A 15,919-nucleotide genomic window follows, 5' to 3' on the forward strand; every position below is an offset into this window, starting at 1 on the left:
TCTAATGGCTACCTCCAGGTGCCACTGAAAGATAATCCATATAAATAACTCTACGTTTGTATTAGTTAGGAAAAATCACATTCTCGGGTTGTCATTCTCCATTCATCATCTACTTCCTACTTCCCAACCATGTATGCCTGGGCCCTCCAACTCTTCTAGTACCTAGTTTAGCCTAATTAAAAGTTTGGTGAATTAATCTCAGGGGGATAGCAAAGAGCATACCCAAACCATCTCCATTTTTAAAAGAAATTTTATTGTACCCTAGATTGCCTTATAAGTTGTCTGAATACCATTTATTTTCAGGTAAGTAAATTCCTAGCAGTGAGCAATTTTGGTGTATAGTCTCATAAAGTTTCTATATTAAACATACATCTATGTAGCTCATTATGAATCTTATCATTTTTATGAAAGTATTATTTAGTTTTTCTTGAGATACAGACCTTTTCTTTCATATAAATGTAATGTTTTGATTCCAGGGATGAAGAAGACTTTTTCAGTTTGGTGGTCCTTAAAGGCTCTTCCGAGTTATATGCAGATATATCTGCCACGAACGGTTATGTCCATTTGAAAGATTATTGCTTCCAAGAGCTAGGCTTGCATGTATCTTGTGCCGAGCCACGATGTGTTAGTACTTATCAAGGAGCCAGGTCCAAAAGGGATACAGGTATGGTCTTTTATTGTACAGTTAACATTTTTGTTAAAATTGTAGACTGATGTAATACTGTAATTTAATGATTGAGTAGTTTATTTCAAAGGAATGAAACTGCAGCAAAAGGTAAATATAATTTTCTTATCACCACTCCTGTAGATGTTAGATAGTGTTTAATTTGTTGAGATACCATGAACATAGCTGTTTACTCTTGTGTGTTTAGAGTATTGATTTGATTTGCAAAGCTTAATGTGCTTTATTAAGCCTTATCTTGGATGATTATTGATACAGTAGTTACAACTGCAAAACTGTTTCAGGTACTCTGGGAGACTTTAATATTCTCAACAGCTCTGAATACTCAAAATTTTTGTCACGTCAACAACGAGATCACAGTGCCGGAGGAAAGGTGGTTGGTGGCGAGAATTCATTGCCTGATGTTTGGCCTTTTCTGGTAGGCATTGTTAAAGAGATCCAAGGCTTCTTGTGTGGTGGATCCATTATTAATTCAGAGTGGATTCTCTCTGCTGGTCATTGTTTTGTATCGTAAGTACACATAGTATAATCCTTTAGCTGGTCTATTAAATATTTAACACATTTTTTATTTTTTTCATTGTATATTTTCTCCATTCTGTTATTCTAGAGTATGTAGTGAGGGTGTGATGGATATTTCTTTGAAGGCAAATTTAGTATGTTTTGACTTCTTTTGGCTTCCTAGGGGAGTTGACATTGCAAATAATTTTACATTGTTAAACCATGCTTGTACAGAACTGTACTAATTTCTCCAGTTAAAGCATTTGCAGACTCCAATCAGCATTAGTACTGGCTTAAACTATTTTAATGGACATAGCAACAAAGTTTAATACAGTAAATTTGTTTGAATATGAAATGGCTTAGTAAATCTATATTAAAAATATAAAAATAGCAAATTGACTTGTCAGTGCAATTGTAAATTATGCAGTTAAGTTTAAATTATTGTGGATTCATAGACAAGTGTTATATCCTAAATATTTCCTTTTTTGTCATCCTTGGATATAGAATTCTATGACGGGATGCTCAGAAGATTATAAAAATTGAATAGTTTTTTATTTGGATTGTTGGAAGTGCTTAATCATTTTACTAGTGATTTCAGGCTTTGAGACTATTGTGGTATCTTTTAGTTTACCCTGACTTATTAAAAGGGCATGATGACACTTGAAAACTTAGATTAGTGGCTCTTTACCTGTCAGCACGAAGCTTTTTTGCTGGCCTCTAAGAATTGATGTTGTGTTCTTTATACATGGATGTTGGTCCCACTTATAAAAAGACTAGTTACAGTGAACCCTCGCTACTTCGCGGTTCGACCATCGCGGATTCACCACTTCGCGGGTTTTTTCCATAACCCATATATATATATATACATATCGCGGATTTTCCGGAAATTTCGAAAATACCGCGAAATCTGAAGACCCCCAAATACGATATTTCGTTACCTGTAATTCCATTACTGTAATACTGTAATTAGTAATATCTGCTCTTACTGATTGTTCATTGCATTACATATGATATATAATTCAGCACAGAAAGAAATAAAACACGAAAAGAGAATGTGATCCTACGATAATACAGTACTGTATACAGTACGTAGTAAAATTAAATCGAACATGAAACGCAAATCAGATGCAGTCATACCATATTAGAATGGTGTAAGGCTGCTGATGGCTACTACTGTACTACAAATGTAATGGATGTGCATCTTTTCCATGATTCTTTTGTATGTATACGTGTGTAGTACTGCATCCAATAATATTCTTTGTTGCAAAAATCACATTTTGAATAAGCGTACGAGAGAGAGAGAGAGAGAGAGAGAGAGAGAGAGAGAGAGAGAGAGAGAGAGAGAGAGAGAGAGAGAGAGAGAGAGAGAGAGACATCCTACAAAAGAATAAAATAACATACGTAAAGCTATTATTATTATTGTTATTATTATTATTGTTGTTGTTGTTAATGAAATTATTATTGTTATTATTATTATCATTATTATTATTATTATTACTGTATTATTATCATTATTTATTATTATTATTATTATTAATACTGTACGTACGGTATACGCGGGGTATCTTGTACTTTGAGTTGGTAACCTACGCATCATATAAGACGGGTTGTGATTGGTTCAAGCGCTGATAGATGACGAATCAGAACTCAAGTTTAGTTATCTAGCCTGTGATTGGTGTTTTGCCCTCATCTCCAACCCGCAGCATCTAGGTTCCCGCGGGCCCGGGTCGTCCACTTTCTCTTACGGCGTATCGCTGAGTAGACTTTCTTAAGTTGTGAAGTTTAATCTGTGCTGTGCGACTGTTTTAAGTTGAACTTTTTGTTAAATCCTACTGTACAATGCCACCCAAGCGTTCTGCTTCTACTAAGGCTGGTAGTGAGCCTAAACGCCACCGAAGGATGATGACGATTGCCGAGAAGGTTACGCTTCTCGATATGTTGAAAGACGGTAGAAGTTACGCGGCCGCAGCGCGCCATTTTGGAATCAACAAATCTACTGTTCGCTATATCAAGAAGGACGAGGCGAACATTAGAAAGACGGCTGCAATCACCTTTAGCAGATCAGCGAAGCGAGTCGTTACAACGCGTAATAAAACGATCGTACGCATGGAAGGTGCTTTAGCTGTGTGGATTGCCGACTGCAGGAAGAAGAACATAGCCTTGGATACGAACACCATCCGAACAAAGGCTTTGAGATTGTACGAGAATTTTGCTGCAAAGGAACCTCAAGACGACGACGGCAACCATGCTGAAGATGATGATGATGCAGATGATCCTCAACCAGGGACATCCACTGATTCCCAGCCTCAGAAACAACGTTTTTCCGCCAGCAAAGGATGGTTCGCGAAGTTTCAGAAACGCTTCGCCCTGAAAAGTGTTTCCCTGCATGGCGAGGCTGCTTCGTCTGACACTGCCGCTGTTGAAGGCGAGGCTGCTTCGTCTGACACTGCCGCTGTTGAAACTTAGTAAACCAGACGTTCAAGAATATTATCGCCGAAGGGGGATACAAGCCGGAACAAGTGTTTAATATGGATGAGACCGGCTTGTTTTGGAAGAGAATGCCGTCGCGAACTTTCCTGTTCAAAGAGGAAGCCAAAGCCTCTGGCTTTAAAGCATTCAAGGATCGCGTTACCCTCGTGATGTGTGGCAATGCTGCTGGATTTTTGCTAAAGCCGGGGCTTATTTATAAGTCGAAAAATCCTCGCGCTTTGAAAAATAAGAATAAGAATCTCCTTCCCGTGTACTGGATGCATAATCCAAAAGCATGGATTACAAAGATGCTGACCTCCAACTGGTTCCACCAGTGTTTCATCCCACAAGTCAATGAATATCTCGTAGAGAAGGGCTTGCCATTCAAGATCCTTCTCCGTATGGATAATGCTGGTGGACACGCAACTGATCTGTCGCGTGAGGGCGTTCAGGTTGAGTTCCTGCCACCCAACACCACGTCATTAATTCAACCGATGGACCAGGGGGTTATCAGGGCGTTCAAGGCCCTCTACACGAAGAAACCTTGGCGGACCTCGTTGCGTGTGTGGATGCTGCCCAAGAGGATGAGGATGAAGATTTTAACTTGAAGGCGTACTGGCGGCAGTACACCATAGCCACGTGCCTGAAGAATATTCAGAAGGCACTTCAAGAGATGAAACCTGCAACTGTGAATGCGAGCTGGAAGAAGTTGTGGGCCGCGATTGTTTAAGACGACGAGGGATTTACACCTGCTGAAATCCAACACACTGCAGTACGCAAATCTGTGCAGTTGGCTGCCATAATTGGAGGCGACGGGTTTGGCGATATGACAACTGAAGACGTCGACGAGTTGTTGGACTGCCATTCCCAGCCCCTAACTGACGCAGACCTCGAAGACCTGACGAAATCGGCAAGCGAAGAAGAGAGTGAAACCCAGGAAGAGACCCAAGAAAATGTCGAAGAAACGGGCTTAACACTAGAATGGCTTGCCAAGGTCTGCAACCATATAAAGGAGGTGAAAGAAATGTTGCAAGAGTGGGACGAGGATATGGTTCGGTCGATGCAATTCTGCAACAAGGTTGATGACCTCATGACTCCCTAAAAGATGCTCTTAGATCGAAAAAAGAAGCAGCGGCAACAACTTCCGATCACAATGTTCTTCCAGCCTTGCAAAAAAGAGCCAGTTCCTCCTGCTACTACGCCTTCGGATGAAATTGAAGAAGTTGAAGAGGTGTCCCAGGAAAAGACTCCTCCGTCTGAAGAGACGTAAAATACTACCTGGCTGCACAGTAGAACACATCATCAGCTTCATCATCATCATTTCTACTGTGCAGCAAATTCATCGCCATCATCATTCAAGTTTAACTTCTTTCGTGGTGAGTACAGTAACAATCTTTATTTTTTACTTTAATATTCTAACATTCTAATATTTGTGCCTGTTTTATAGTTTGGTACTGTATGCATTAAGGTTTTAAAAGTCTACATGTTGTAACCTATCATATTTTATTTGTTTAAAATTTACATTTACGTACGTAAAACAATCTCTCTCTCTCTCTCTCTCTCTCTCTCTCTCTCTCTCTCTCTCTCTCTCTCTCTCTCTCTCGTAAATTGTTTTCCTGCTTTGCTACGTACAGTATGTACTGTATGATTTTATATAGATACGGTAAATTATATTTGTACTAATAACATATTTTGTAAATGCTTTTACTGTAAATATCATTATTTATCACTTTCATCATGCGCGTTAAATGCCTTCTTTGTTCTGAGCGTGGTTGTTTACTGAGCGTACAGTACTTTATGACGCCGTCGTTTCAGGCGGCGTCATAAAGAAAAAAATTTCAATTGGAAGTCCTAAGAAAAATTAAGAAACATTGGTAATAACAAAATCAACATACTGTATAATCAATATAATCGATGCAAAAACTAACCTATACACCCTATACATATATGTGTACACTAAATGAGTTTATTTCATTATGATCAGAGATGAACGTAAACAAAACATTGGTTGCCATTTTTTATCGTGCTTTTTAGCGTGTTTAGGAAATGCATGATATAAAATCGCCTTTAATATTTGTGCCTGTTTTAGTTTAGGGTGCTGTAGTACATGCATTAAGTGTTCTGTACATTAAAGGGTAGTTTGTTAACAGTACTACGTACAAGGGAAGGTTTTAAAAGTCCGAATATACATGTTAAATAAATAGGTAAATATGATGTCACTACTTCGCGGATTTTCACCTATCGCGGCCGGGTCTGGAACCTATCTACCGCGATAAACGAGGGTTCACTGTAGTTGTTTTAAGATATTATGGCTAATGTTAGCCCTCACCCCTTCAATTTCTCATAACAAGTGAATGGTTATAATTGTATTTTAGAAATTTGTTGTAATTTAATGGTGGTAAGCATTTTAGGTTTTCATTCTGAAATAAGGAAACTAAAATTGTAATTTCAGTTATCAAAATCGACTACACGAGATCCAAGCAGGTATGCTACGCCAAAATTCATTTTCGCCTTATACTCAAACAGCAAGAATTTCGCATGTTATTCGACATGAAGCTTATGATGTTGTACATTTAAACAATGACCTTTCACTTCTCAAGCTTGAACAACCTTTACAACTAAACAGGTGAGCTAGGCATACGTTTAGATATTTTGTAGTATACTTTAAAAGTTTCATAAGGATGCATTTTTTGAAAGATTAATTAATTTTGAGGTAAAATCTTAGGTACCCTAATTGAATATTCTTTATCACCTTTTTTTCTTTGGTTTTAAAGTTTCCTTCAACTTTGCATTTGATATTCTGTCTCTTTTACTGATTCATTGTGCCTAATCTCAAAATTAGTTTTTATTCAGCTCAATTTTGAAGATTTTGATTTTATTTATTAGGTGGGTCAGACCTGTGTGTCTAGCAAAGAACTTCACAATGGAAGGTAAACAATGCACAGTAGCAGGGTGGGGTGCCACCAGGGAAGGAGGACCTTTGGGTAAGTAGTGATGAACCTAAAGTTGTAGAAATCTAATACGTATTTTAAGAGTACTTGAGTGTGTTATGTAATTTGGAGGTCCCAGATTTTAATTGTGCCCTCAAGTTAAATCTGTTATTGGATACAGTGAAACCTTTGTAGATCATATTGACCTTGAATTCCAGACATTCCAGCATTAAGATGCTGTTGTGTGGGGGAGGGGAGTGTCATGGCCCTTATTTAATCTTATGTTTTCACAACCTGCATTGTGCTATCCTCACTTTTGGACCTTATGTATGGATGTAATGGTTTTATTGACATTTTCATATATGGATAATGCTGCATCAACTTCCCCTACTCACTAAAGTCTTTTCAGAACTAAAAAAAAAGAAGAAACTTCGAGTTTGTACATTGCCCGTAATTGAAATTTTTTGGGTGGTATTGGTTTACTCTCAAGTTAACCTTGTGGAAGCTTGCTTTGATATGGAAGTCTACTTTGATGATTACAGCGTCACGAGAATTTACAACTAGGGGTTTAGGTATTTATTCCTTTTTTCAAACTCAGTTGGGAGTGGATGAGTTATTTCTTAGCATCATTGTTGAATTTTTAATAGATCGCAGAGAGTTGTTGATGAGCACCATAGCGAGTATAGGAATGTAATATCATGTTCCTCAGGGTAGTGTTCTTGGCCCATTACTTTTCATACTATATACACACATGTGGTTTGGCCTAGAAAACAAGCTTGTTGCATTTGCAGATGATGCTACACTCTTTGCATCAATTCCATCTCCTGAACGTAGATCTGGGATTGCTGAATCCCTTACAGAATTAGCTAAAATTAGTGCATGGTGCAAATTATGGGGCATGAAGTTGAATCCTAACAAAACTCAAAAGTATGATTATAAGTAGATAAAGGACAGTGGCTCCTCAACATCCAGATCTCAGTATTGATAATGTTTCTAATAACTAAGCATGACCTAAAATTTGAGGTTTGATTCTTGACAGCAAATTTACTTTAGAGAAGCACATGAGGCCTATGTCTTTAATTGTACAAAAAATTGGCGTATTGTATGTCTTTAAGATTATTCTGAAGTGTGTTAACTCTTTCATTCTACCTTGCTTCAAGTATTCTCCTGTCTGGTCTTCTGCTGATTCTCATCTTAATTTGTTAGACAGGAACTTAGTCTATTAAATTTTTTATTCTTGATTTAGGTGATGATCTCTTGCACAGTCGTTCAATTAGTTCGTTATGCCCGTTGAATAAGATTTTTCATAATTCTGATCTTTTACATTGATCTTCCCAGACAGTTCCATCCTGTTCATGTTACTAGGCATGCATTTAATTCTATTAATCAGGCCTGCTCCATCATGAGGCTCAATACTACACAGTACTCTGAAAGCTATATTCCAGCTGTGACCAAGTTTGGAATGATCTTCCTAATCGGTTAGTTGAATCCGTGAAACTTCAAAAGTTCAAGGTTGCCGTTACAATAATGTTTATATATTGAACAGGCTGGCATAAGATTTTTTTATAGTTTATACAGTATATGACACATATTTTGATGTTACTGTTTTTAATATATTTTTTCAACTTTTTCTCATTTATTTCCTTACATCCTTTCCTCACTGGGCAATTCTTCCTAATTGGAGCCCTGGGGCCTATAGCATCTTTCTTTTCCTACTAAGGTTGTAGCTTAGCTAATCATCATCATCTTTATTGTACTGGTAAGTATGGTTAGTTTACATGAAAATATATTGGGACTTGTGGCGGACATGAGGTTTAAGGCTAGACATCAGATGGATGTATGGAGAGAAAATAAGTTTCGGGTGTTTTCGTTAAGGCTGTTTATTGTACCAATCCATAAATCTGGTCATAAAACTGGTAAACTGTAACAAGAAATTGAACATCAAAATAAAGAACTCTTACAAACACATTAATTGACATAACACAAGGGAAATATCGAGGTAGCGCTTACACACGGTACTCTACTCTGAATAGAAGCCTGTCACTCGGAGATTAAACATTAACACAATCTAATAGGCAATGCAATTACTCTGGTAAAACTAAAACAAATACAAAATTCCCTAGTAAATGAAAAATATAATTTTTAAATATGTAACTTCCCTGGTAGTTACATATATATAGCTTAAATCCCGCGTTTTGACGCGGCACGACAGAAAATACAATTTCGCGGCAATCGCCTCCATGACAGTAAGTGGTTATACATGAGCGCCTTCTCTCTTAGGTTATCAGAACCATCCCCAACATTCTTCAGAAATTCTGTCGTTAATCGAGTCAACAATTCAGGAATTCGTTTCGCGGATATATTACTTTATTCTACAATTTGGTGAAGTACCTTTTGTCTGCTTATTGTTAATGGCTTTCGCTGCCTTTCAACTATCGAAGATATTGTATGGGATAGTTTTTTGCTGGTCCAACTTGGACAGTTTAATTTAACTTGATTTTCAAGATGACTCTTCTGTTGTTAAAATTCGTGTAGGGCTAGACCGGCTTTCAAGCTGCTCTTACTTCCGCACTGTATTTAGCTTGGTGCATGTATGTATTTTTCTTTATGTTCGTACATTGAGGGATCAAAGATTTTTTCCCCTACTTTATTAACTAACGAACAACTCTTAAAGTTATAAAGGAAGGAAAAACATTAATACATTAAAATATCATGACGTCACTATCTTGTGATGTAACTCTTAGCAAAGCGAAATCTGATTACCTTGAAGGATTCAGTCTGCCATCGTGATGACGTCACAATCTTGTGACGTAATCTTCTTAGTATGACTTGCATTGTGAATTATTTTCTTTTCTTGCAAGAAATTTTTAAAATATTAGCTTACTAAGCTTGTATGTTTATAATGTATGGAAATATATTATTTTCAAGTATATATTTGTCCTATTAGTATATTTCCTTTAGTAAATTTTCGATTTAGAGATTTCTCGAGCGTACAATAATTTTACACTCGTAGTACTACTAAGGGAGATGTCAGATAAAATGGCACATAAAATAACGCAATGCAGTCAATCTACAATATGTAATACTCTTGACAATCTTTTTTTGTTTTCACAATTACTTGTATCGTTATTTTATATTTCGATTTTGAGAATACTAATATTAATCATATATCCTATTTATTTTCTTTCTAGCCCTTGACGAAAAAGTATAATCTCTCGCAACGGGAAGGTCTATTAAGATCTAATGTGAAATAATTACAAGTGCTAGTATTCAATGTCAGTGCAGTGGAGGGTGCGTCCGTTTGTGTCAGTCATAATCCCAGCCCGGGACCTCTTCCATGCTCCCCAACCCCTGGGAGAAGGAATGTCGAAAGGCCAAGGATATGTCAGACCTTGATCAGCGAACTGACGTCCCCTCGAGCGATTATGTTGACGATCCCCAGATTGCTCCCCCTTGCCACAGAAATGGCGAGGTTAAAATGTCAGTGTCTTCGTCGGATGGGAAATGTCACAAGGACTTTTCCCTGGTGTCCACCTGAATACTGTTGACGATCCCTCACGACAATTGGTACACGGTTCAAATCGCGCACGAGACGCGCTGGAAGTATCGTACGATACCTTGCAGCGATCAGTACATAGTCAGTTAGTGCACACGGCGCTCATCATGTATCTAATTTGTCTGAATTAAAGAGGTCGATTTAGTCTGTTTGACGCTTACGATTCTCGGGCAGAGAAGTAATGTCTAAAAGAATCTAAGGACAGCAATAGACCAAGAAAAGGGTCTTCCGTTAATCAAGATATTATCGGACAGCATATTTCTCAGACACTCGGCAACACTCCCTCGCAGCGATCAGCTCGCGTTGCGGCAAGCGTAAAGGTGGACGCATGCGGCAGTCTGGTCTCTTCCTCATGGCATTCTGGACACAGACATCAGTCTGGACGTGTGCTGGACGCATACAGTCAAAATTTGTCCACACAAGAAGATACAAGCAGTTGTCTCGCCTTTGCGATCTGCGGAACGCGCGACTATCGCTCATGCGAGACGCATGCAACTTGATGATACCTCACGGCAATCTGGACGCATGCAGCACGCATGCGACACGCTGATAGCTCACGGCAATCTGGACGCATGCAGCAGTCTGGAAACTCACAGAAAACTGGACGCATGCGGCAGTCTGGACATATGCTAGACGCATGCAGTTAGGTTTTGTCCCCACGTCACTATAGACAAACAGTTCTCTTTTCTTCGCGACTGACTGAATGCGATACTAACGCTTCCTTACGGCATTCGGGACTCTTGCAGTAGACTGATACCTCTCATGGAAACATACAGCAATCTCAATCTGGACGCATGATGGACTCATATAGTCGGGACTTGTCCTCGCAACAGGATAGACAAGTTTTTGTTTTTCCTTCGTGATTTTCTGGACGCGCAACTAACGCTTCCTCGCGTCACGCTGTTGACATACAACATGCTGGACGCACGCGAACAAGATTTTCCCTCGCATGGGGTTACCGATGTTGATGCTTCCTTACAGCATGATCTTATGCTGGAAGCACTGGAACCTGTCTCTCCCTCGAGGCTTACAGTACATAAACATGATGCTTCTTCGCAACTGGATGATATCCTTCACGAGATTCCTTCAGGACAAGTTTAATTATTTTTGAAGACAATAACTGACAGGATGATGCGGTTTTGTCCCCTACACATTCGAATCAGGGAATCGATGTTCCATTAGCCGAATTAGAAGACGAATCTCAGGATTCACTACAGGCAGCTGACTTTTTAATTAAAAAAAAAAAAAAACTTCTGACAGTGTTGATATCTCTGTATCCAGAAGACTTTACTCAACCTATACCACAGAGCCCGCCCTCTCAGTTTTGAAGGGCAGACACTGAAAAACATCCTCCTTCAAGAAGATGGTCCTGGCTAGATCGGTTAAGAGAGCTTTCTCAAACTCTCAACCAATGGACGTCTAAGCGAAAGGATCTAGAGAAGGCCTCCTTTTTCTTTTCCTCAAACTCGACTGGCTTCCAGATCTAGTGTGTGGTATTCGACTGGGGGAAGTAATCGGTTTGGGAGTTCCTGCCTCCTCCCAGGGAGACTTTTCCAGACTTTTTGACTCCTCTCTCAGGTCAGCCATGAGCAAGTCTTAAGATTATGTGGTCCAGTTCTGAAATAGACCATCTGCTGAAAGGAATTTTTTAGACAATAGAAGTCTTCAGCCTTATGGACTGGACTCTCGGAACTCTCGCAGAAGCCGCAGACCTTAAGAACGAGGCTCAGATGCATCTGATTGCCTGTCTGGATAAGGCCGGGAGGGATGGCTCCATCGAACTTTCCGCCCTTTTCCCAGCAGGAGTTCTTAAAAAGAGGACTGTTTTGTTCCTTCTTATCGTTAGGTTTGTCCCTTGGTCAGAGATCTGAACTTTTACTTGCTCCGTTGGGTAATCATCTTTACCCTCCGGACTTTGGGAAAGATTTGTTGACAGCTCTGGCATAACAGGCTACGCAAGATCTTATCTCTAGGACTGCTAAAAGTGTCCTCCCAGCTAGCTTTTCAGCAAGGATACAAAAGGAGGCTCTTCCCACTCGTCAGCCCTTTCGTGGGAGAGCCCCTTCAAGGGTAACTCAAAAGGATTGCAGCTGGAGGTCAAGCTCGCAGATTCCCAAGACAACAAACCGAATCAAAAGTGAGACGTGCTATGCCTCCCATGTCGTCGATACCCTTAGAGTTGACAACAGTCCACTCAGGGAACAAGGCAGCAGCTCTTCAAGAGCAAGTGAACCCTATGCTGTCGAAATCAGTCATAGAAGTGGTAGAGGACACCTCCTTGGAGTGGTTTTTACAACATACTTTTCCTAGTTCCAAAAAGCTTGGGGGGGGGGATGAAAACCTATTCTGGAACTCAGTCCATTGTACAAGTTTGTCAGCTAAGTAAAATTTGCCATGGAAACTTCAGCGTCAGTCCTTACAGGCAACAGAAAGGGAGACTGGATAGTGTCTTTGGATCTGCAGGACGCGTATTTCCATATCTCGATACACCCGGACCACAGAAAATTTCTAAGGCTCGTGTTCCTCGAGACCATTATCAGTTCAAATAACACTGTTTTGGACTAAGCACGACTCCCTACGTTTTTTACCCGGGTGATGTCCGTGGCTCCCTGGCTTCACGTAAAGGGAGTAAGGATTTTCTATTGTACCTGGACAACTTGACCACTCAGAGCAGAATCACAAGTAATGTGTCTGGAGGCTCTTCAAATGATAATGCCCTTAACGCAACAGTTACGTTTGATGGTAACCTGGCCAAATCTTAACTAACACCCTCACAGAATATAATTTTTCTGGGGATGATAATCGGTTCAGATCGCGCTCAAGGCACTCCAGAAATGTCACAAGGACTTTCCCCTGGTGGTCACCTGGCTACGGTTGACGATCCCTCGGAGCAATCAGCACACGGTTCAGTTCGCGCACACGGCGCGCTTCAAGTGTCTGGTCTGTCTGAACTAGAGAGGTCGATTTCGTCCCTGTTTGACACTTACGATTCTCGACGGGTCTGTGGATAGTCTCTCAGAGGGAATGACACATAATATCAAAGAGCTAGTGGCCATTCACCAAGCCCTGATTACTCACTTTATAGAAGGGGAGAAAAACGTCAGGACGGATCTGCTCAGTAGAAGGCAAGTTCTTACTGCAGAGTGGACCCTACATCACGAGGTGTGCACTAGCCTTTGGATGTTGTGGGGTCAACACTCGATAGACCTCTTCGCCTCACAAATAACAAAGAGGTTGCCGGTAATTTGCTCTCCAGTACCAGACCAGAACACAGTCGCAGTGGACGCTTTTCTTCTGAACTGGGAAGGTCTCAACGTGTACACTTTTCCTCCATTCAAGATCCTGGACAGAGTCCTGAAAAGATTCAGGGATTCGCCCAACGTCCACATGACCATGATAGCCCTATTTTGGCCCATGAGACATGGGTTGCGGAGATGGAGTGGCTGGTAGATACCCCCAGAACATTACCACTACTGTATTAGGGTTTCCTAATCAGAGTGGGACATATTTAGAGTATGGTGCAGGAATAATAGACTTTCCTCTACCAATACCTCTATAGTCAATATAGCAGAGTTTTCTGTTGTATCTACGTACAAAAGAGAAGCTAGCTGTGCCTACCATCAAGGGTTACCGCAGCATGCTAGCCTCAGTCTTTCGTAACACGACACATTGGCGTGTCAGGTAACAAGGATCTTTCAGATTTCATTGGATCTTTTGAGACGACTAAGAGGAAGGACAATCCAACCTCCTCATGGAACCTGGATTTAGTCTTGGCCTTTTTAACCTCAAGTAGGTTTGTACCCTTGGACAAGGCGTCTTGGAAGTATCTTACCAAGAAGACACTTTTCCTAATTACATTGGCTACAGTCAAAAGAATAGTTAAAAGCCATCAGCAAGAAGGTGGGCTTTAATGGAGACAATGCAATGGGCTCCCTTCAGCTAGGCTTTCTCGCCAATGACGAGAATCCTTATCAACCTTGGCCAAGATCTTTTACCATCCAGAGCTAGCTCACTTAAATTGCACGGGAAAAGGAGAGGCGCCTTTGTCCAGTGAGAGCTCTTGAAGATTTTTTATCTGTACGCATCCAAACACCTGAGAGAACAAGCAGACAGCCTCTGATGCTCAGTTAAAAAGCCCTCTTTGCCTTTATCAAAGAATACTCTGGCTTTTTTCATTAAGGATTTGATAAGGGAAACTCTCCAGGATTGTAAGAAGTTTTTCCTATCCTTAAGGTAAAACCACACGAGGTTAGAGCTGTAGCAATTTTTATGGCTTACAAACACAATAGGTCAATGAAGTCAATTTTGGAGCCTACTTTTCTGGCAAAGTAGATCAATCATCACAGACTGCTATCTCAAAGATGTCCAGACTCAGTATGAAGATTGCTGTTCCCGGGGTCCGTACGTTACCTCCGGCCAAGTAGTTGAAGGGTCTACTGCCTCTTCCCGATAACTTAATATATACTCTTGCCTTTTTTCTTGTACTTGTGTTCACAAGTTGTCTGTGAAGGTTGTCGCAGCTTTGTCAGTCTGGGATGCAAGTCAAGTTAGTTTTAATGTGTTCACATGTTGTCTGTGAAGGCTGTCGCAGCTTTGTCAGTCTGGGATGCAAGTCAAACTAGTATTTAAAAAAAAAAAAAAAAAAATTTGGAGTAGGTAGTCAGAATCAGTATCCATGGCTGTCAGGTTTGCAAGACTGGCGGTCTAGCCACGCTAAGGTCTAGGACCTTGTGGCAGCCCCACAGACTTTTACAGCCCCCTGAGTGGATCGCAGTGTCTCTTGAGGAATGCAGGCGAAATGAGGCAGTATCATTGTGAAGCCAGCTTTCTTATCAGGTTAGAGCCAGATTGTTAGTACTACTAATTGTAGCTATTAATAATTATACAAATTCCCAATGGGATGAGGTTTTCGACCCACCACCAATGGTGTCAATCAGCTATATATATGTAACTACGAGGGTAGTTACATATTTAAAAATGGTATTTTTATTATAAAATAAATTTTTAAATATACATACCTGGTAATTTCATATATTAAAGGGCCCTCCCTCCTCCCTTCTGAAAACAGAGGCATGGAATTTCTGATGAATGTTGGGGATGGTTCTGATAACCTTTGAGAGATGGCGCTCATGTATGACCACCTACTGTCATGGCAACGATCGCCGCAAAATTGAATTTTCTGTCGTGCCGCGTCGAAACGCGGGATTTAAGCTATATTTATGCAACTACCAGGTAAGTATATTTAAAAATTTGTTTTATAATAAAAATACCATTTTCATAACTTCTATTGAAACAATACATACCGAAGTGCCGCAATAAGAACTCCGTAACTCTGTACTACACTGTATGACATTTGCCAGATAGAAGTCACTCTCAAAACTGTTCTGTACCATTTGAACACAAAGCTGTGACAGACCACAAACATATACTCTGTATACGAAGTCTGTATACGAAGTCACCTTTACATCACCTGTTATTTCCTCGCTAGTGCTAGACAAGGCAAGGGATAGCAATGGAAGCACAAATTTTGACTTTTAAAAGTAATTTAAATATAAACATCATACATGGCTCTCCTCAATCATTAAAAAATTGATTTACCAAATCAATTCTTACCCAAACCTATAATTCACACTTTGTATAACAAGCAAACAAGTACAATGTTAATCATGAAACATACGCAAAACAAATAAAATGCACCAAACAGTGAGAGTTAGGCTCTCCGGCAGGGAATACCCCTGAAACGCTATGCTATCTACAAATTCTTCAGTAACAATACTACTTTGT

At 40.0% G+C, this 15,919-nt stretch overlaps 1 protein-coding gene across 1 annotated transcript in view; it reads left to right on the plus strand.

Annotated features, from left to right (window-relative positions):
* Positions 1 to 15,919, plus strand: part of ndl (serine protease nudel) — a 277,009-nt gene that overhangs the window by 31,080 nt on the left and 230,010 nt on the right. The window contains exons 5-8 of the mRNA XM_068376910.1: positions 477 to 664; positions 967 to 1,192; positions 6,102 to 6,275; positions 6,536 to 6,633. Coding sequence (XP_068233011.1) covers positions 477 to 664; positions 967 to 1,192; positions 6,102 to 6,275; positions 6,536 to 6,633 — 686 coding nt within the window. The remainder of the gene's footprint in view (positions 1 to 476; positions 665 to 966; positions 1,193 to 6,101; positions 6,276 to 6,535; positions 6,634 to 15,919) is intronic.

This window comes from Palaemon carinicauda, chromosome 7, assembly GCF_036898095.1.
Source record: "Palaemon carinicauda isolate YSFRI2023 chromosome 7, ASM3689809v2, whole genome shotgun sequence".
Classification (NCBI taxonomy): domain Eukaryota; kingdom Metazoa; phylum Arthropoda; class Malacostraca; order Decapoda; family Palaemonidae; genus Palaemon; species Palaemon carinicauda.